This window comes from Toxotes jaculatrix, chromosome 17, assembly GCF_017976425.1.
Source record: "Toxotes jaculatrix isolate fToxJac2 chromosome 17, fToxJac2.pri, whole genome shotgun sequence".
Classification (NCBI taxonomy): domain Eukaryota; kingdom Metazoa; phylum Chordata; class Actinopteri; family Toxotidae; genus Toxotes; species Toxotes jaculatrix.
Window position 1 is genome coordinate 12536613 of NC_054410.1, and position 23625 is coordinate 12560237.

At 42.9% G+C, this 23625-nt stretch overlaps 1 protein-coding gene across 1 annotated transcript in view; it reads right to left on the reverse strand.

Moving 5' to 3' along the window:
• Positions 1-752: 752 nt before the first annotated feature.
• LOC121197765 (fibroblast growth factor receptor-like 1) overlaps positions 753-23625 on the reverse strand; it is a 28873-nt gene continuing 6000 nt past the window's right edge. Inside the window, exons 3-7 of the mRNA XM_041061512.1 lie at positions 11223-11495; positions 5126-5212; positions 4286-4570; positions 3187-3540; positions 753-2391 (exon numbers count right to left, since the gene is read on the reverse strand). Coding sequence (XP_040917446.1) covers positions 1949-2391; positions 3187-3540; positions 4286-4570; positions 5126-5212; positions 11223-11495 — 1442 coding nt within the window. The 3' untranslated portion in view covers positions 753-1948. The remainder of the gene's footprint in view (positions 2392-3186; positions 3541-4285; positions 4571-5125; positions 5213-11222; positions 11496-23625) is intronic.

Consider the following 23625-nt stretch of genomic DNA (forward strand, 5'->3'; position numbering starts at 1 on the left):
GTTCTTGTCACTTAGACTGGGATTTAAAGCATTAGCCTATTTGTGGACATGGAAGTAACATGGCTGAAGCCTAAAAAAAAAGTTTTGTTCTGTGTAGAATTTCTAGTTTAAACACACAATACACTCACTTCTGTCTGGAGCCAAAGCTCATCCCCATCCTGCAATGCTAACAACAAAACAAGAGCTCACCTGACACAATGCTCCCCTTCTTTCCAGAGCAATCACAGGGTCCTGTCACATCACTCCCAGAGCAGGACAATACACTTCCTAAATGGTGAAAGGAAATCCTACCTAGATTGGAGTTGAATGAGGTGGTGGTGCGGACTGGAGGGGGGAGAGGCGGAGAAGCTTGATTCACTTAAATGGGAAAAGATGCTGGTCATTCGGTGTAGTCTTGCAGGGGCCATCACTCATCTAAAAAGGGACTGTGAGACTGCTCTTGTGTCCATACAGTATCTATTCAGTCATTCATCTCGGCAACTTCTGTCCCCCTGCTGGCTGCCCTCTGCGTCACCCTCAGCAGACACTTCAAGTGGCTCAAAGGAAGAAAGCTGACCTGTCTGGACCCAGAACCTGAAAAGACCCTACTGTTTTTAGGACAGTTAACCGCCGCTGAAGTTATTCACAAGGGTCTTTACGCCTTTCGTTTACAAGCACAGCCTTTGAAGGAGACTCATGTGCGTCCTACAGAAGAAGAACAGCCAAAAGAGATCAGTTCAAGCAGATACATCAATATTCGTGAAGCATGTGACTAATTTGTTTCAGGTCATTTAATCAAACTACCAAACCATCAAACTTTTAGATGACTTAGCTTCTGAGCCTTGAACAGAGTACATCATACAAGATTGTCAAATATAACCAATTACACACAGAAATACCTAAAATATTGGCATGAACTAAATGTGATTAAACTGGGTGACAAAGTACTCAAAATGTACTATAGAAAACAACAGTATACTTTAATAACATTACATAGATATGTAAAACGCCTTACTCTGAAAAATAAACTTCTGATACATTTTTTTTTAGCAAAATAAATTAAATATTCATGACTCAATTTGATTATAAATGACTACAGCTTCATATACTGTGGGTGGATAAGGTGAAAAAGGTCATGAAGACTCGTCCTCTGCTGGTTTATCTCAACACACTATTGACTAGTGATGGGAGCCTAGCTAAAAAAAAAAGTTAAAATGATAATGGCGACCAATTCATTTAACGTGGAAACATAATTCTTCCATCCCTTGCAGTCTTAGGCAAGGTTTTTGTATGCCATGAACAGGCTATAAAAAGAAACTTACCAGCCTACTCTCACTTTTTAACATAGAACAGAAGTGAGGGATGGAGAAAGGTAATAAAAAGGATAGTGGTCACCATTCCAAACACTATGCATCTTTAACAAAACAAAAGGACTACCTGAGTAGGACCATAAAACCAGTCCTTTTGTAAATCTCGAGTACCATTTGAATCTTCATTACCAGGCAGAACATACCCAGCCTCTGAGCTCCAACAGCTGATTATGTGAAAGGTAAAACCTAACCTCCATTTTCAGCCACACCTCAAGTAGGAAAATGCAAAATTCAGCTGCTGAGGAAGACCTTTCAGCTGGCTTGAAAAGCTGCAATTCAACTCACACGCTGCAGATTTCCTTGTCCTTTTTTGTATTAAGTGCACAACAAGGATTAATGGATTTTAGTGGTGTGAGAATCTGAACGTAAAAAAAAAAGCACCAAATATGGATATTTTGGACGTAAAAACACAAGGTGTGTGTCACTGGCCACTGTTTTTCACACATGTACACTCTCCCAACAATGTCCAGCTATGAGAAGAGGCTGTTTTTGATTCTGATTATGCCAGATGAACGACACTCAGGAGCTGCTGCTCAGTCCACAGCTCACTCTCCCTCTGAGATACTGGAGCAGTTAGTGGGGAGTATTTGGCACTAAGGCTAACACTGAAAATGAATGTGTTGGTGCTGATGTACTTTCCCGTCCACGTGGGAGTGAGTGTGCGTGTGAATGTCCGTGTAGATTTTGGGGTAGATTTTAGGGGGGAGTGTTGGTCCTCCCTGGCTGAGGAGGAGCTGCTGCTGTGCCAGGTACTCCTCGTAGTTCATGGAGCTAATGTAGTCTTTCTCTGGGCTGGAGGAGCTGGAGGACGGGGCCGTGCAGCCCCTGTCCCGTTCTCGATACGGCAGCCGGTGGGAGCTCTGCAGTACCTGTGCAGCCGCAGCTGGAGCGCTGGGAGGAGGACAGTGTTTTCTGCTCTGGCAGAACCACAGCAGCACCGTGCCAAAGATGAACACTATTCCAGCAGGTATGCCAATGATGACGGGCCAGGGGAGGGAGCTGGAAGTTGGCGAGAATACGACCGTGATGGGAGGCTTCGTGTCTGCAAAAGAAGAGGAGGGAAAAAAAAGAGGAGGATCAAAACAAATTGTTGACTCTTAAATGTTACCAAGGGTTTGTTTTACTCCAAAGGTAAACACTGAAGACTGCAACAAAAGCTTATTTTCATTAGGACCTAAGAGCAAACTCTGTCTACTGAAAAGGCTGTGAGATGGATGTGGTTGAAAGCTCTGCAAAAAAGCTAGTAAGAGGACTCTGAGTTTAGATTTTTTTTGTCTCACTTAAGATGTTTCATTTACAAGGACATACAACAGAGAAAAACAGCAATTCCTCCTATTTGGGAAACTGAAACCAGTGTAAGTTAACATTTTTCTTAACAGGCTAAATAACTGAGTTGACTCAATTTACTTTAGCGTAAATGTGAAGAAACTAAAACGCCTCAAAAAAAAAAAAAGGATAACGGAAAGTAGCTTTTCCTGCAGGGTTTTTATTTATTTGGTGGAGAATAAAACAAGTTCAAACTAAATCCAAAAACTGACTTATAACAGGTGACGGCAAAGCATTTGTGCATGTTAGTGTTGCTTTGTTGTCATGTGTCCTCCTTTGTACTCTTTACTGACGTGTATCACATGTCGTCTCACGTCCATTTCACTCTGACATCCCTCTGATGTTGTTGTGCCACGTGCACCAATGTTGATCTTAAAAATAAACAACCACACAAAATATACAAACTGATAGCACAGATCTTTGTCCAAGCTTCTGATTTGTTGCTCTGCAGTATGTTTGTACCACTGCTGTGGCAGCGAGACACTGTGAACAGACATTCCCCAGGCCTCACCTGGCAGCACAGTGAGGAAGGCGCTGCGGAAGCTGTAGCCCATGGTGTTGGCGCCTAAGCAGATGTACATGCCAGCGTCGTCCTCTTTGGCGCGGGTAATGAGCAGCTTGTTGAGGTAGGAGCCGTCGGGCCTGGACCACACCTCTCCCGTGGGCAGCACCACGAATCGGTGGTCCCCCACCTCGATGGTGGAGTTGTAGCGGCTCTCCTCGTTAGACTCCACGCGTTTGAGCCACTGAATGACCGGCTTAACGTCACTCCTCACTTTGCACTGGAACGACGTGGTGCCTCCGTAGTCCACCGTCGTGTTGACGGGGTGAGTGCCCGTCAAAATAGGCTTGGAGTTTGTCCTCTCTGCGTAGACACACACACAAAGAAAAACCATCATGACACACACACACACATACAAACACACACACACACACAGGCATCTTTTGACATGACAGCCCTTCTGTGGATAGAAGAGGTCTTAGTTGTCCGTACCGTTATTAGCCTCGGGCTTAGAACTTATAACTGACAGAGAGGGAGGAATACCACATGTAACACAAGAAGTATGTGTGATTAGTTTCCTCTCTTTCTTTGCTCCTGGTTGTACAGCACACATTTCTCATGGGAAGGGGGTGTGTGTGTGTGTGTGGGAGGGGGAGGGCAGTGGGTCTGGCAGACAGCTGGGCTTTAATCAGCTCCAGATTGGGTGGAGGGTCTGAGTTGAATAGTCTCCCTCTCTCTCCCCCTGTGCAAACACCAGGGCACAAGCCCTCACTCTCGAGCTTGCTTCCTCAATATGCTTCTCATATACATGATTACACAAGCACATTCATCATGCAGCAAGGATACGAATAAGACCTGCTGATGGCAATCAGACATCAGGAGTAGGTAGATCAGAGAAAAGATTTTTTTTCAAAGGTTACAGTTCTTCCTCAGTCAAAGTCAAACCAACTATTACAGTGATTACACTATTTTAATTTCCTGCAGCAATGTACAAAGGATCAGCAGTAATCACTTAAATGAATTTGCTTTACATCATGTGTTAGCTCTAGTATTTCCAGGTGAACATATTGGGTATGCGTACAGCTCAGCCTCTCTGAGGGATACTCACGTATGACCTCAACTTTATACGTGGCGTTGATTTCCCCTGCCCGATTGGAGACCCTGCAGGTGTATCTGCCGCTGTGCTCCGGCGTCAGGTTCCTCAGGCTCAGAGTCCACTTCTTCTGACGGCCCTCGCCGACCTCCTGCTCCGTCAGCGGCCTGTCGTCCTTCATCCACACGATGTCCGGCCGAGGGTTTCCACTGGCCGTGCATTTGAGCCGCACGGAGCTGCCAACGGGACGGGCTATCACCCTCTTCCTCATCTTAGCGGGCTGAGTGAAGCGGGGACGCACTTTGGAGGTAAAAATAAGACACATTCAGTTATTTGAATGAATTTTTTTATTCAGTAACTTTTAGCTCCTTTACTATAAATCTTTACTATAATCTTTACTTTACACCTCGGCCTGTCATTCTTTAAATGAAGTGAACTTAAATTTTCAAATATATTTTTCCCTCTGTTACAGGCACCCAGTGATTTCTATTCATGTCCGCATGTCCGCATTGAAATCAAATGGCAGACTATTACTGTGGCTCAAGTTACGTCAACCCTATCAATATTTGCTGTAATATCAACCAGCCAAGCAACAATAATTAAATAATAATAATGATAATACATTAAATGCAGAGTTTATGTTTAGCTAAGAGACTTTCATATCATACAGAGATCAAAAGGACTCAATGGCTGCAAAAGAAAGAAAATACATCCAAACAACAGTATGGCTTTGCTAAGGGCTGTGAAAGTACATGTGATTTGTAGTAAATAGGATTAAGTACACAAAACCACTATTATAGTCCTTTAATTTACTGCTGCAGCATTGATAGCATGCCAAGCAAGCAGAGCTCTTACCAAATTTGTCTGACACAACATCTGTGCCAAGCTCAGTCTCTGCTTCATCAGCTGCTCCCGGTCCAGTTTTATCAGAACCTGAGTCATCTGTTAACACAGCAGGACAGAACAGTTGAGGGCCAAACAAAACAGCAAGGTGTAAGTTCTTAACATAAGCACATAATTCCCACTAGTGTAGAAACAGTAGTGTGTCTGCATTTAAACAACAGAGGGCAAAGGTCCAAGAAACTGTCAAGAAGGGTAATGGTGGAGATTATAATCTGAATAATGTTGTATAAAGACACGTGTTCATTTGAACTGATGACACTGAACAGCTGCTGTCAATTAGAGACTTCAGACAACAACCTTTTGTGTGTCTGTGTTTTTTTTTTTTACACAACTGGCAGACCAGATATTAAACTTCCAAAATTTGACAAAATAATCTTAAATCAGGGTTTACTGACTAGCTTTCTGATGATCTGTCAACTGCATCTCAAACTCCATAGGGGTTCATTTTATCTGATGCATCATATGGTGCTTTATTATTATTATTATTAGCCACATTTCTCAAATAACAGGGCAATGTCAATGCCAAGGTGATATTTTAGGCATGTGGCTACCTTTAAAGCCTGATTTAGCTTTCCATCTCTATCCTGTCCTTAATTTTTGACAGTGTCACTGCCACAGCTCTTATGGCTGCGACCCAACACCAAGCGGTTCCAGCAAAGTGTTCTTGGCTCTATCTGAGTAAATTTAGCATTTATAGATAGGCTCCTCTGAGCGGGGTGCATGCTCGCAAATGCTGCGAGCATTTGGAAGTAATATGATCAGTTTTCATAAGCCCCGTTACAGGAGACAGCTGTGGAGTTTATGTCATTGGCTGACATCATGCAGCGGCGCTAAGACGGGGCTTAGAGAAAATATAATGAGTGAAACTTAATCGACGGTTTGTGATGCGTATCGACTGTTTGAGTTAAGCATTGATGAATTAATAGAGCAGATCAGGTTCCTCGCCAATATCTGCCACTCTGTGCAGGAGGAGACGTTAAGCAGATGATTATTGAAGAGGGGCTGCTGTTAAATGATTTAATATGATACTACTGAGGTGTCAGCTCACATTAGATACGGCTGTCTAAGTCATTCACAGATTTACCGACCAGAAGTCAAGGGAAATATAGAGACAATATCACTATGTGAAGGCCAAGTTAACTGTACGTTTTAATAACAATCCAAAAAGGAAAAGACTACCAGACAGTTCTGTACCTTCCGTGTTTCATTTTGATTTCTGGTTCGGTGCAGGCTCATGTTGGATTTTTCTAGATGCAGTCTGGCACACTTGATTCCCTCTCAGGGTTTGATTGGGTCAGGTAAAGAGACCAGATGTGACTTCTAACCTCCTCGTTCTGCCTCCCTCCGAGTCCCCCCGAAACCCTCAAAGCTCTCTAGGGTTCTCTGGGTACAAACCCTCCTTTGTTTGTCCCCTGCAGCACCAAGCCCAGCCATGATGTCATGGCTATTTGAAGGGGTTTAACTGGCCAACTATAATAACCCATTCCTTTAAAAAACAGCCTCCACTGGAAGAAATATTTCTCTGTTGCTCACTTGGGCTCTCCACATTCCTCCCGGTTCCTGAACCTCCCAATCCAAACAGAACATGGTCCCACACTGCCGGGGTTTTCTTTTTGACTTTTTTTTTTTTCCTGAATCTATTTCCTCTCCACTTTTTGGCAATTCTAGGGAACAATGGTGTCTTTTATACATCTATCCCGTCTAAGCTATCCCTTGCCACTATTGTCTTTACACAGTGTTGGCTCACTAAGCTGCAGACAGGGGCGAGATAAGGCATCTCATGCCTGCCATATGATTGTTATTTCTGGACGACTGAAAAATAAAATAAACAATAAATGAGGAGTGACTGAGAGGCTTCTAAATATATGCCGGGATGGCTCTTGTGTTCTGGAAAGTCAGTAAAAGCTGCAACTTATTATGGAATTAGTGATCAAACAAAAATCCTTACATACTGTATGAAATCAAAGGTTCATGATAAAAAGGAAAATTAAATTACAACGGTCATGAATTAAGCGCATGCTTATGTGAGTAAATGCTCCATTCGAAACTATTAAGTTGTTTAAAATGCAATCAGCCTCCGTCCATACAACTCGAATCCATTCATGGTCTTGCTACAGTGTTTAGGGTCTGACACCGTCCCCTCCCACTTCATTCACAAATCCAGCCACAGGAAACAAGTCACTACACACTCTCTCCGCTGGCCTCTCGTGCCAGCTGAATCACAGGAAAAGGCCTGATGGTTTGGGGTCACAATGAGCTCCAGATGTTGTTGGGGACATTGCAATGTCCAGGAAAAGTTATGCGCAGTGGCCTTGCATCACACTCTGGAAATCTCCAAACAGCTACCACATGTGATCAGTCACACACGAGGCAGTTTATCCAACAGTTGGCCTGACAACGTCTCTGGAGAGGAGCAAAATGAAAAATGTGCTGCGAGAGCCAACATCTCCATGTTGAGATAATGAGCGCTGCCAGATCTGCATTAGCCCCGTAATATATTATCTGTGCAGACATAAACATTAAAATCCAATCCTGTAAATGTTAATATGACAATCCCATGTTAATGCTAATATGAAGCCTGCTGCAGCCTGAGCAGCTGGGGATGGAGAGGCCGCTGCATGTATTGGTCTATCCAGGCGGGGGTGCTGGGAGGTGATGGGGCCAGTTGTCAGGAGACCACCCCAAACAGGGCCCAAACAGCCAGCTGGAGGGATTGAGGAGGCGCCATGTTGCACTGACTGACCAGATTCTTCAGATAGCTCAGGGGAGGACAGGCTGTCCGCTGGCAGATGGGAAGAGGGCTATCTCTCTAGTTGCAAAGGAACCCCCCCCCCTCCTTCTTACATCACCCTGCAAAACCCCTCACTCTCTCCCCTCCTATCCCGCTCCACGTCTTCGCTGTCTCTTTATCTTACTGTCTTTCTTCTGCTTGGTTTCTCCCAGGCAGTGTTTAAAAAGTTATGCTCTCCACGTTGGGCCTTGAACTTGAACAGCTGCCAGGATTTTGTCGACCCTTTTTCCCCTGACCGGCACTATAACCGGCTGCAGTTGCTTCTTGTGCTTTTTTACTCTGTGATCCAGTAAAAATAATAAACTGACATGATGGATACTGTATGCAGAGCTATGCTGGGAGCTACCCCTCATTTACAGTATTTCAAATAAATAAACTCTCCTCTCTGATCTTTTTGAGAAACATAATTGGGCTCCCAGCAGGTTGGCTGCATTCAACTAAATTTAACTGGCTTACAATTAGCTGATTCAACCTTAATGGAAAGTGTTGCTCACGATAATTGCCGACTATTTGGCTGTATTATACTGTAAGTATTTTGACAATGAGGCCCCATAATCTTTGTGGCAAAAAGGCACCCAGAAACGAATGGACCCCTGATGGAACAATTATCTGTAAAAACAAACACTGTGGTGATGGACTGCCAGAGTCTAATGGATGACGGACAAGAGCGCAGAAAGAGGGGAGGGGGGGGCGTTCCTGTGAGATGCAGACTGGCTCAGTCTGTCATGCACTCACTACCACGAGAGGACAAGTAAGAAATGGAACAAACCAGAAGAGGATTAAGAGTCAGGCCAGAAAGTCTCTAGGTAACTCCATAAAGGGCAAAAACACTTCTGATAAAAATCTCATGGAAATATGTTTCCAAGAAAGTCTTCTGATTGAACTTCCAAAGGTATTTTTCACTAACGTAATCACCGAGTGGGAGCGGAGCAACGTATGCAGTCAGGTTGAACTGATCTCCCGGCAATCCCTGCCAGCTTCATCACAGCAGTCTTTAAACTGTTTTCATTTTAGTCTTCGTTCTCACTCAGTCGTTCGACAGCAGAAGCCAAACCAGACAAATTATCTGTCACATAAACACACCACTGGGATTACGTTATCTACCACCAAGATTAACCGGCAAATTGTGTGTGTTTGGCTGTAATTGATCTAAATCGTCCCTCTTTATCTCCCAGCTTTAAATCAATATTTAAATCCCAAAATAAATTCCGTATGCATGTAGAGTGTTACTCTCTGCTTCAGAGACAAATACTTCATTTTAAAAAATAAGCTGTCTCACATGTTTAAAGAACACAGCGGTCAGGGAAACTTTTGCAGCCACCTTTTTTCTCTATTTGTATTTGGTCCTGTTTATTCAAGCTCTTTCTCAGCTTGGAGACTTCTAAGAGCGTCACATCCAAACCTAATTTTATTTGTCAGGTTTTTATGAAATAATAAATAACACCACCAGGAAGATTCAGTAAATAGGGATCAGGTCAGTGACCCTTTATTTTAGCCCCATTGTTAGCATATATAGCTAACAAGCATAGGATTTCCTCATGGGATTTTCTTGGGGGGAAAAAACACAGAAATTTCATTCACTGCCTTGAAAGATGCATCTTTTCATTTCATTTCATTGCTGACTGCGCTAATTTGGGCAAAAACAGTTGAGGAATCAGTTTAAGTTTTTCAGTACTCACACCTCATCTGACACTTTTCAGTTTATACACTGGATCTGACCCATTCTGGTTTATTTAATTCACTACATGATAGTTTCTACTCTTGCGACCCTGAAATGATGTAAGGATCTAGTTGCTGCCATGAATCATTCTCTTCTTAAAAACTCAAATGCCCCCAGGAAGTCTTGATCTCTTTTTTTTTTTCCCTGCTTTGATGAAAATATCCGCTGATGTATTTTGCTGCTGTTTTTGAATCTGGACGACCTCTATTCATGTCTCGACTCCAGTGAGTTCACCTTTGAAGTTTAGTTTAGCTTCTCCACTTGAAAGGATCCACATTTACTTTCTGCAGTGAAAAATCATTAAATAGACACAGTCCAGCACATCAAGAAGAAAACACAGCAAAAATTCAGGCGGTGTCCAATCAGGACACTGACACAAACTTTAAATGACAGTGCTGGATTATCCATCACATGACTGATTCTGAATATGTTCTATTTTGAGTGCCCTTTAAGTGCAATGCAGACACACACATAGCCACGTCTGACTTTGATACTATATAGAACAACTGTAGAATGAACCTTGACATTACAGCTGGCTCGTTGCCTCGATCTCAAACCTTTCATTTTGGCACAATCAGCAGACACCCTCTCTTTGAACTCAATGACAACTTCATATTGAGGGAGACTAAAATAAACTTTGGTCCCGTCTATTCCCATCTCAGAAGCACGCTTTATTACAACAAGCGCCGTTTTCTGAAGCGCTCTGTGTTTTCCACATCTGCCTGATTATGGTTCGTCTTCTGAAGCACGGCTGTCACAAGACCAGGCCGTAACTCCTCCTCCTCTGAGGAGAGAGAAAGAGCACAGACTCTGGCCCTAATTAGGCATCTTTGAGTAATTAGACTAAACACAGTCTTCACGCTCCACTCTGCTCATTCATCATGCTCTGCTCTAGCGCAGAGGAAATGCACTGTATGCACATGCACAAACACACTCGGTCAGACTGTGCTTAATCCTCCAGGCCCCGTTTGATAGCTGTGTGAGAGTCTGAAGACAAACCGGCACTATTACACTGAATGTGTTTCTTATTGTGGAGCTGCAGACCTCCTGCCTCCGCAGAGTGTAGCCTAAGGAATAGGAAGAGCTTGAGATCCAACTGAGTCACAGAGGATGAAGTAGTATGAAACAATATCCCGTGCCGCTGTTGACTTTGGGCAGGGAGAGGTAGGGGCTGTAACACATACAATAGACGAGGGGATCAAGAGCTAAACCTCCATAAATCCACTTGTTTTAGGTCTCGACCTCTGTGAGTGATGCTGTCTTTTAACATTCGACCTGTGGTGAGATTTTTGCCTGCAGAGAAATGTTACCTCAAAACACCGCAGGGGAAGATGATGCGGTCTGACCGTACAAATCAGAGGCTGACTCACCAACACGGCCTCTGGTTTTAGTTACCACACAGGTGACTTCATGTTTTATAGATGCTGAATTAAGATTTCTTTTTTTTTTTTTTTTTTTACAAGAGTGACACATTTTTACAATAATCAATGATCTCATCTCAGGAACTGGCAGGGAAACAGAACTTAGTCTGCACTCACCGATGACGATGAGGGTGTAGTTGATGTTAACGCTACCAAAGCCGTTGGTGGCTTTGCAGATGTAGGTGCCAGCGTCTTCTGCCTCCACCTCCTTGATCTTCAGGCCCATACGGAGGATACGGAAACGGATCCAGCCGCTGTGGATGTTGCGTGAATCTTTGGTCCACATAATTAGTGGTGGAGGGTCTCCTTCCACCGGACACGGCAGCTTGATGGCACTCCCAAGCCGGGCTGTCTGTCTGTGAGCAACCTTCTCGGACACCCGTGGAGGTCCTGAGAACACACAAACACAAAAATTACACATTTTTGGAAACCAGGGAAATCAGGGAAAACAAATCATGTGGTTGAATCTGCAGCCCACAATAACATTGAAAATGGGTTTCTGAGGCTGATATCATTATTTTGAAATGGTACACCACATCTTTAACCTTTTTCGTGCCAAGAAAATCAGAAGCAAGCAGTTAACCAGCAGTTCCCTAGGATTATATTCTTGTCACGATGGAACTGACAATAAAAAAAAAATCTAAGCCAATGATTCCCAACCTTTTTGACCCCTAAGATAAAGTGGTGTCAACATCTTCTTGGATTTTTAAACTGACAAGAGGGAAAAAAAAGCAGAACGGATTCTTAAAAAATAATAAACACAGTCTGTAGCAAAACAACCTCTCCACAAGGCTAATTCCGTAGCTGTTCTGGAAATTTCATCTCCACTTACAAGCCAACATGGACCAGAAGTCCACGAGGAATGTAAATTTGAACATCTGCATTTCCATTAAAAAATGGGCAACTCCATCTGCTGATCAAGACTGCATGATATAACCAAAAGCTCCAGAACAACCACCGAAGGGACCCTGTGGTGAGACTGTTTTGCAAAGTGCTGTGTCCAGGATTAAGAATGAACTTTGAATCTCAGTGTTTTTTCCTCCTCTTAATTATCTCATGACCTGTTAGAGGAGTCCTAAACCCACAGTTTGGAAACTAATGATCTAAACTGCAGTTTACCAAACCTTAAGGTGAGTTAGCAGCATATAGAAACTCAGCTCACATATTAAAGTGGCAGGGAAAACAAAGGGATCCAAACACTAGACTCATGAGTGGAAAAATTATTTTATATAAATCAATAATAGTATTAGTTTTTATGTAAGTATGGTAAGAGAGAAACCTTACATGTAGACAGTTTACAGACCCTGTAAGTGTCCTGAAATCAGCAAATGAATAAAATATCTGAATCCTGATTTCCCTGACTAAACGCAGCCCTAAAAACAGCCTGGTTGTGGGCAGATGGAATGAGATAGAGGTAATTTGTCATCTTTTTGTCTGATTACCCAGAAATGTTGAAACCAGATTGTAATAATTGGACAAGCCCTGTCGTCCACTGCCTGCACAGAGAGGGTAAAGTGTTCTGGCTCTGGTTTTGCGTAGCGTGCAAGAGATCAAAGCGATGAGGGGGGTGGGTCACAGTGAGACGGACAGCAGCCTGTTCTCCCTGCTCTTAATTGGCTCAGGTCTGCTCCCTCAGATCTGGTGAGGTGGAGCGGGCCGAAACACCCTGTGATGGTGTTAGGAGGCCCGCGCCGCTGCTCGCACACCACCAGGCGTTCAACTAACTGCCCCCCCCTCCAACAAAAACTAAACAAAACCTTGAATTACTGAGCGGACATGACACTGAAGAGAAACAGGAGATTGGGGGAGTGAAAAAGGGGGAGGAAATGCAACCAAACCCTATAGCTGCAACAGCCCTCAAAAGTACACAGAGCACAGTCTGTGGCTCAGAACAAATGGCTGGTCTGGTAGCAGTAAAAACAATGGGGAGGGTAAGTACACATGGCCTCTCCTAACACATACACACACGCTCAAACACACACACACACACAGAGTCACATTCCTTTGGTGCATTTCACACATATGGTAAACAAGAAGTTCATTATACTGATGGGGCTGCAGTGGGGGAGGTGGCACAGGTAACTCCATCTGCTCGTTTTATCCATCACATTGCCAACAGATGTATCTCAGTTGCAGGTACAACATCTGGACTGCTGTGCTGGTGACCTCAGATGCTAAAAAAGCTGGACACACTCATATTTTCTTAGAAAAAAAAACCTCAGTGGAAAAAAGTGAATCTTGTGAGTGTTAAACCACTGAAAGCCTCCTTCCTATTTTTCTCCAAGTTCCTCACAACCATGCATGGACACACACACACACTCAAGAGTTTTCCTTCCTCTTTGTGGATGGCCTTTCCTGGTCCACAGCATGCACAGGAAATTGGAAGTGTCATTGTTTATGTCTGTGGAGAAAACGCAACCGCAGTCTTTTTGGCTGTTGTCAGCTGGCCCATATCGCACTCCTCTCCTACCAGGAAAGCAGAACAGTGGCGCTCACTGTTTCTACTCCGCAGATTCTGCTTTAGGACCACAAACAGGTCACAATGTTGGCTTGGTGCTGCTGGGGCTCATATGGACTGAGTTGATCCTAAAAGACTAAACCGCCTTGTAAAAACATAAATACATTTCTGCCAAATCTTGAACAAATAGGCTTCAGTTATCTCTTCTGACTTATGGTCCCACAAGCCACTCAACCATGTGTTCGTTCTGGATTAATGGAGGGGGATTGACGTGCAAAACAAGGCCTGATTCATGTCAAAAGTTTAGTGGAAGCAAAGTGTCAAAACACACTGACCCGACATTGGTAAAGCTTGTGTCAAAGACATTTCTCGAGAACTATATACTTCTCGGGAAAATAAAAAAGAGATGGGGAACATCTGAATGCGCTTTTCCATTTGTAAAAAAAAACAAAAAAAACAACGGTGCACTGTATTTTGGAAAATATGAATATTCACTTTCTTGGTGAGAGTTAGATAAGGGTGAGGGTTAGCCTTTGACCACAGCCAGGCTAACAGTTTCAAGACTTTGTGCTAACCTTCTGCTGGGTAAGACTGGTGTCCTCTCATTTAACAAACTTTTCAGAAAATTAATACATAAATAAATAAACACATATTTTTCCAAAATGTCTATCTATTCCTTTATTTGTGATAAAGGTCTATGTGAACCTGAAATTCGGTTATTCAGGACGACTCCAGCCCCAGAGCTTTTTGGCTTAATAAACTAAAAAGCTTTGGCTGGTGCTCCAAGCGCGAGGAATGTGCAACAAATGATTTCCTCCCTCCATCTCCGCTCCCAAAAAAACCTTTTGAAGTCCTTTGAAAAACAAGGCATGAAGAGGTGCTGAAATCAAGGACATCGTCTGAATAACTTAATAAGTATTTGTGCTGTGTGCATGACCACCATCCTTTCTTCAATGGGGACTCTCCTCCTCCTCCTCCCTCTCAAGGACAGGTTCTCTTAACCTTGGAGTTGAAAGCTCTGAAACCACACAGAGGCCCTCTGTGGCAAATCCAATTCTGAGAAAAGCGGAATTATTGCCTTATCTGTTTGAGTGTAAGATGTACAGTTTGAGACGTCTGAAATGCAACATGTAATCACACCGTACTGGAATTCAAATGTCCTGTCGCTGCACTTTTCTCTGCTGTTTTAGCTTCAGTCTTCTGAGGCTCTCTTCTGGTTGCTGAACTTACCATTATGGTTCTCTACAGAGGCTGTGATGAATGAGAATCTACCAGAGTTTTGACAAACTGTTGAGCATTTCACAGTGTTTACTCAAATTGTTAGAATTGTTAGCTGCTCTGTAAATGGAAAATGATACACATGACCATATGGACTTTCCCATATTGCAGCTCTGGCACGGTGCTCCTTATTATAGCCGAGCTCCATGTGTGAATGGAATCTTTCATAGCGCAGGAAGAGGAGGAGGACGCATGGCGACTCACAGAATTAGCTCTGTTTTTCTTTGCTCAATTTGGTGATGGATTATTTTAAGAGAAAGGGGCACATTCAATAAGAGGCATTCTTGTGATTCAGACTAAATATAGCCATTTTTACGAAACCTTGTGAGCAGATTAATGAACTGTTGATCTGACTTTCAGACATCCGTGGAGGGAAATATGTTAGGAAATGTCAGAATTCAAATGAAAGAGAAAGAGGAACACAGAAAAAAATTAAAGACTACAAAGGCTGCCAGGATTGAGCAATGATCAGATGTGTTGGCACCTCTCACCTCATTTATCTGCTCTTTTACAAAACACCTGTGGATTTGTAATGAGGTGTACATGCATTTTTCCTCCCATACAAAGTGCTGTGTTTTTTTTTTTTACTCATTGCAAACATGTCAACAAAGGGCTGGCTTGGCTGCTGACAGCTCGTCCAATAGCAAACACCTGGAACGTAACTAACCACAATGAGAATAACTTGATAATGCACGCAACACCGTCTGCCCAATACAGGACATAGTAATTCAAACAACACCGCAAACATCTCCTAATAAAAAGGATTCGGGCCTTAATCTCCAGCCAACTGCAAGAATTTCTTATGCATTAAAAGGCTTTTGCAAGCTGCCAGACTGTAGTGATTCATTACTTAGATAAACACTGATCTGAGTCAATGTGTCTTCAATATGTAGTATTTACATAAAGGATAAGAGGCAGAGAGACAGATGGAAGCTGGAGAATGCTTCCTCCTACTCAGCAGCACTGTGTTAGTTCAGCAGACCGTACAAGAGCAGACAGACCCCTAACATAAGAGAGGAAGGTTTAATGGAGCCTGTGCTCCCAGGGAAATATTCTATCATGCATCTCTTAAAATCTCAGGAGCACTTGTATAATACAAATCTACAAAATGGACGGGGGGAAAAAGAAAGTTAAGTAGAGTTCAAGGAACATGAGAGGGAAAAAAGAAATGCACACAAAAAAAAAACCATGAAAGCTAGAAACCAAATCCAGAGCCGGTGACTTCACTTGAGACTGAAGGGGTTTGGTGGAAAGCGAAAGGTGAGGTAGACACCGCAGCTCAGGGAGTGTGTGAAAGGCCACAGCTTCTGTTCAGAGCCTACTGCTGCGCTTAGCTATACATTTCACAAGCAGAGATAAAAATCGGCATAAAACAGTGAGACAGAGAAAGGGTGGGGGGAGAGCCACCTTGGCAATTCAAGAAAGGAGGCACGGTGAGGTGGGGGTGGTGTGGGGCAGTGACAGGGTGAAAGGGGATGGGATACGTGGAGTGGTGGTAGAGGCTGTTCTGACAGCAGCGGGGCAGCGGAGGGTGAAGAATGCCGTCTTTTCTTACCCCTCCAGACGCACTGCCCAGCAACTACACCCAGTGTGGTAATCAATACCTGTTATTTTCCCCTCTCGGCTTTCCAATCAATAGATAAGAGCAGAGTAAAACCAGCCAGGACAATGGCTCTTTCTTCGGTAACATCTGATGTGGGCTGAATAGCAACTTCTTCGGTGGTGGGAATGGTACAGGAGGAGCTATTGGGTGACATGAGGGACTAGAGAAACAGCGAGGCGGGGGGGTGTGGGGGTGGAATAAAAAGAAAGGGGTAAAGAGAATAAGATGCTCCAGTCGATCTATCTGATTAAAGCAGAATCACTGGAATAACATCGCTGCTTGTTTTCAGTGAATCTGCATCTGCTTCCTTCGCTAATGGCTCCAGAACAACAGGCTCCAGCCGACTCCTCATCAAAAGAACAGGAAAGAAACAAAGAGAAATTACTCCAGCGTCATAAAGCTTCTGGAAACATCTCCATCACGCAGCCTACCCTTAACAGGCCCTACTGTGGAGCCTTTGAACTCTAAGCTGCTATATTTCATTAAGCTTGACTGCCTTCTCCCGGCCCCAGCTGCCTCTGTTGGAGAAAAGGAGCATGTGTGTGAGTGTGTGTATGTGTATGTGTGTGTGTGTGTGTTTTTTTAAGACTCCTTACTACTGTCATCTGCTGTTACAGTGCAACAAAAAGAAACCCAGGCTACATTCACAAAAAATCAGTTAGACATAAAAATGTGTTTGTCAATAAACTGTACAGATGTTATCTTTATGAATATCAGTCATTATTCATACAGAGGTGGGCCACCTCGCCTGAAACAAAGACGATCAAAATAAACATAAAAAATTAATTCACTTTTAGGACATACAACATTAACATTCAGGAGGACTACTTGACACTCCAAATTCCATATATTTATTAAGTGCGGCCATTGTTTAGGCCATTTCCTGCTTATTAGATTGAGGAAATTAGATTGATCTAATTTCCTGGTACAAATCTTCCATTGTATAATATATTGATACTTCGCCGATGTGAAAGGCCTCTTTTAATTCAGGTTAAGAACTTTCAATGAGGCAGCTGTACTTTTCCATACTTCCACAAGCATGGAAAAGCATGGTGTCTCCCTTATGGAAAAGTCCTTCACCTGACTTAATCGAGGCCTTTCATATAATGTTATTGGAGTGACTGTTTTGTCTTAACACTGGAGAGAGCATACAAACTGCAGTGGAACAGTTCATAGCCTGCTTTTCCAGCGTGTTACCTGCTCAACCCCAGCACAGAAAGTGGTCACTTTTTTGGGATATTATTGTCAGTACTGCTTTTTCTGCTAAAAATAAAAAGTCTGGTATATTACAGGACTTCTCTGACTTTTGTTGCCCAGGTTGAGGAGGGAAGGAGGGCTCAATCGTCCTTTTTTTTTTCAATCATTTTATTTAGTAATTTTTTTTTTATTATGAAAAGACTGCTGATGTTCTATATTTTTTTTATAATCAAGAAATCCCATGAAAACATTAAACAACAATAAACTGATCCGTCTCACATGCATTGTTGTGTGTCGCCAAAGCCTGATAGAACTTATTCTTCTGGGCCATAGGCCTCCATTATTGTCCAAAAACTTTTAAAAAGACCTAATTGAGCCACACAGTTGAACAGCATGACATATTACTCCATTAGTTTGACCTTGGGCACTGTAGTTTATATTTAGTCATCTCACTGACACAGTTTGTCCTACTGCTGTAAATATTCAACAGATCAAATGTGTATTAATCTCCAGCTAAAATAGTCCTCAACAAATGTATAATCTTCTCCAGCTTGAATAACACTGGATTAAAAACTACAGTCCTCAACTGTTTTAGGAATTTACATAGTATTTTTCAAAATGAAATTATATATTTGTGACACATTTTTGAAGATTTAAATGTTGAGTAGAAATTAATTAATGAGAGGTTTCAACCCAAAAACATAAATATAAGCCTACAAGAAAAAAAACCTATCATGCCCTGTCACAAAGAGCACACAGTGAGTGGCACTCTAGTCGCTTTATCTCACTCCATTAGGCTAAGGCCTGGTGCACACACAGGGGCTGAGTGTGTGCTTAGGGCCACTTATCTGGGAAGAGGCAACAGGAGGCAGGCTGGGACGAAAGGGAGAAAGGCCAGATAGAGAGACAGACAGAGGGAGAGGGGTCAGAGGAGGAGAGAGGGGAAAGAAAATGAAGCCAAGGGGAGAAAAGCAGGGTGAGGGTTAAAGAGAAGAGAGTTGATTTAGAGAGTGGCAGGGAGCAGAGGCTACGGTGGCAGAGAGGCCTCCTTTAACACACAGCTCATAAGGAGAGGAAAGTTGCATGGGGGAGTGACGGGGGGATTAGGTGGGCCCAGGCGGCAGTAACCAGGAATCCCAACAATCTCACACCCCACTCCCTGGCCCAGGCTCAGCCTCAGCCACATGACACACTCAAGCAGACCTTTCTCTCTGCAATACAGAGCAAGGCACCAACAAGCACCTGTTTATTACTGTCTGTCTGATATGTTTGGAGATGGACCAACCACTTGGCACTGACAGGGACATTGTGTGAACACTCACACATGTTTGGCTGCTCTGGACCGTCTGTGTATTGTTTCAGATTCTCCCTCACACTCACGAACACACACAGATATATGAAGTTTAGATACAACAAAATAACTCATTACTATCACCCGCCTGCCTCAAATAGCAAAGGACCTTATAAACTTAAGATTAGTGTTTAACCACATACTACTTCCTGGTTGTGACCCTCGGAGATGGTCACAAGATAAATCTGAGAAAGCAAAAAAAACATTTATGTTCCACAAGAACAGTTGCTTTTTTTTTTTTTTTAGGGATGCATCGATCCAATACCTTCAATCGATCAAAATAAGCGCAGGTTTCTTCTTCAGTGCCATCATAAAATTCCCAGTCCCATTTCCAAAGAGTGGTTTACAGACTTTAAATTGGGGAAAAACAAAGCGAACAAAGGCTGAGTTGAATTCAGGTATTAGCATCAGTATTGGTAAAGAAAAAGTTGGACTGTTGCTCCTGTAGTCTAGTTGTTCCATACCTGGGGTTCAGGACACCCAATGGGGTTCCAAGAAGATTTAACTGATATAAAAATGAGGGAAACTTTTCTTTTACATAAAATTATTATGTTTTGTTTTCTGACTTGTCTTTAATTCTTTGCTTTTCTCTTGTGAACTACTGTGGTCTGGCTATTCAATCTAAAACCATAAACTGCGATTAGGGTTCACAAATAGACATTGTTTTATTTAATGGAGCTGGAGGCCATAAAGGTTTGGGTTCTAAACTTTACTTTTCTAATGAATTACTGAATAATTTTACCTTTTCAGGCCTTAAACATGATTCAGGTACAGAAAAAACACAGAGAAAAACAAAGAGTACTAATACGATACTCAAGTTTCAATACCAATAATATTTTTTTACAAGGATTATAATCATGATTTTCACTTTCCTCCATCTAAGAAAAAGCCAGATTTTCAAATTTTAAACATTGAGTAACACAAGACCTTTTCCTAAATCAGAAATTTGTATTAGAAATCATCTGATCAAAAAATAGATAAAGTACAAATTGAAGCAAGCATTTGATGCCAGCTTTCGTTCTTAATAATAAATACATTTAACGTGGTACCAAAAAAGTATTGGTCCTCTGTGCACATATATCGTCCAAGTGCAACAGACAATGCTCTGCCGAATAAGTTGGGAATCACTGCTCCAGAGCATCTTGCTGGACAAAAAACTCTAGAGGCCGCCTCTTCATAGCAAGAACTTTGTTTTTGTTGTTTCATGGCCTCTATCAGTCAACAGTGAGGTGCATCCTGCCACTCCCTGCATGCCACCACCTTCCTGCATTCCACCGTGGGGAAAAAACCTAACTCCAACCTGCTCATTGTGTACAGCTGACACAGTCGGAGTCCAGTCTGGAGGTGCTGAATGAGATACAGATGTCTTATTAAGTCAAGTCACTGCTGCTCTGCGTTGGTCTGATGTTATACTGACTGGAAGAGAAGCACAGAAGCTGTAAACAAGGTCGTTTTGAGACAGACATGCTGTCACCGGACCACTGTGTGTGTGTCTCTGTGTGTGTGGTGGTCACATATGTGTTATGATGATGATGATGAAGACGGCCGAGCCTGGTGCTGAGTGCCCCCTCATTTCTCCGTCTCCAGAAACCCTACACCAGCGTACAGTCTGAGAATCAGCCAATCTCCATGACACTGGGAAGCGCTTTACACCAGCGCCTTTGTCAACAAGGTCTTTTTAGTAGGGGGGCCAATGACAGACTGTGATGTAGCAGGAGTGTTTGGGCAGAATGGAGCGATTCAGACAGGAGCGGGAGGGAGGGAGAGGCTAGGAGAGGAGTGGGTGAGGGAAAGAGAAAGGCGGGTGAGACAGAGACGAGACAGAGCGGGGAGAAGGGGGTAGAAGCAAGGCGAGACAGACTGAGGGGGTGGAGGAGCTGGCAAAGCTCTCACTGACAGCAATGGGGCCTCTTGACAATCCAGGAATATTGTCTGAAATCAATCTGTCATCGTGGAGCTGTTGAGCCTGTCATTACGATGTGGTACTCGCCCTTTCACAGTGACAATTTGTTCAGTGCTTTCCCAGTTCACCTTACTACTCAGCTGTACAAAGGTCACTGCCCTCTATCCATCTCTGTCTGCCAGTCTGGCTGTCTCTTCCTTTGTTAATCAACTGTCCACACAGAGTAATACAGTCCCTTTATCAAGGTGAGCTGCACAGAAACAGACGGCTGATGACCAGAATAGACGTCCTGCTGCAAGGACTTCTGTTACATCATTGAATCTCTATATTTTCTGATGTCAGCTGTCCAGTAAGTGTAAAGATATCCTCTAAAATAAAAAAAAAAAACAAGACTAAGAGTAATTTTAGTGGCTCTGTGGCCCTGTACTTAAGCACAGCGGTCCTTTGAGGTTAAATGCTAATGTGTCCACAACAACAATGCAGGTATAGCAGGTATAATGTTTACTGTCTTAGCTGAGTATGTTAGTATACTAGCAGCTAAATAGTACAATCCATGCAATAGCTGTTGAGATATTTCAATTAAAAAAAATAAAAATAAAAATAAAAAAATAAATAAATAAAAATAAAATATCACCCTCGTGGTGGTGCAAGAGGAACAGTCAAAGGCAAATTCTGCAGTATTCATCCAGTGGAGTATATGAATGTCTAAACCAAATTTCAATGAAATCCATCTATGAGCTGTCCACACGTCAACCTGCTGGTGGCACTAAAGAAAAACAGAATCACCAAAGTAGAACACATGGTCTGGAAACCATGAACATCTTTGACCTGGTAGAGGAATAGTCAGAGGATCAGCAAAGTAATTCAGATGAATCCTCTAGGGAACATAAATACCTACTGCAAATTTCATGGAAATCCATCCAGTCAATGTCAAGATATTTTACTCTGAACCGCACCAAACATCTACTTCACGGTGAAGTCAGAGGATCATCAAATCCTCTGGGAACCGTGGAAATCTGTACAAAATATTGTCAAAAGCCATCACAAGCTCGTTACGATATTTTAGTCTGGACCCAAGTGTTTTTACCAATTAACAAATCAGTCAAGGTGACAAACCAACACTGACATTTAACTAAAAATTAACAAAAAGAACAGTCAGTTTAGCTCTGGATCTGACAATCCAGGCACATAATAACTGTATGAATAGAGAAGTGTCCCAAGTCTGGCAAGTCTCTAACTTCAAGTATATTCAGGCTGGGGGCTGATCCATGGCCCAAACTCACATCTCTGTGCATGAGGAAATCAAATCAGTTTCACTGCATGGTGCAGAATTCCAGTCTGGGATAGCAGTAGCCCTGCTATAAAATATGACAGATTATACTCTTTGCTCCTGAAATGATTTTTCCTCCCTTGTCCTGTTCCACTCTTCAAGTCAAAGCAGGGACATATTTTTCCATTCATTACAGAAGCAATGGGTCCCCTGAATGAAAAATCAGGGCCTCTTTGCCTCCTCGCCTCTGCTTCCAGCGCTGAGACTGGTGCTGCCGGAAATGGGTGCACACAAATTCCATCATGACAGCCAATACGCCTGCATTGAAAACTCCTATTTTGACGCACTGTGACAAGCAATCACCCAGACCAGACTCTTTATAACCTCAATCAATGGGGACAATGCATGAAGAATTTCTGAGGTCGCTCAAAAGAATCACTAATGAAAAACAAAGTGGAAGTGAAAAAGCCACAAAGCCATGTGGGGTCTCATTGAAGCTCATTGGAGGTGAACTGAAAAGGAGGGGGGGGACTGAAAGAAGTGTCCAGGGTGTGTGTGTCGAAAACAGAGGAGGTCTCATTCAGAACTCGTTATCCAGACATTCCCTGGCTTGGTGTGTTTGTGTGTGCGAGAGGGTCTGAAACCCCCAGAAGGAGGAGGAGGTAGCAGAAAAACAAAGATGGAGAAAACTTTGATAACAAGGTTGTGATGTCTGATGTTGGATTATAAAGATGACTAACACCCAACTGCTTTATAAAAGGAAAACAATGAAAAGAGCGAAAACAATAAAAGACTTGATGGCACAGTCAGGTAAAAAAAAAAAAACAGAAAAACCCCCAAAACTAGAAATAAGTGAGGAACCTCATCCTGAAATGAGTAACAGGTACCTCCTGGCTGCTTGATATGGTATTCTGATATGCCAGTATGAGACCACAGCAGCACAGATTCAAGCAGGCTGTGGCAAGTACAGCAAACTAGTACATGCAGTAAGAGAGGGCAGATAACATTTCTGCACTTTAAATCAACCTTTTATTCACTATCATCACAATGACAACTGCTGGACTTGTCCAAACCTGCTCAGTCCAAGCAACATCCTGTGGGCCACCATTGTGTAAATACAGTATACTGCAGATGTATGTTTTGAGACAACAAAAGGCTGTTGTTGCACATGTTTTGCTGTTTTTGAGCCAAGGTGGCTAAACTCCACAGAAATGGAGAAGGGGGGGAGAGGAAAAGAAAAGCGGAACAAAAGTTTCGGTTTCTGCACCCCCTGCCTGCAGCTGTATGCAGACTCATGGTCCCAATCATAAATCTACAAGTTAAAATCTACAGGAAAACAAAACCGGCTTCTCATGTTGAGGGGTGAAAAGAGGGGAGCAATTGGAATCTCATCATTTCACATACTAAAGTGACTGAGTGAACAGCTGTGCAGTACAAAACGAAAGGCCAGGGGGTGGGTG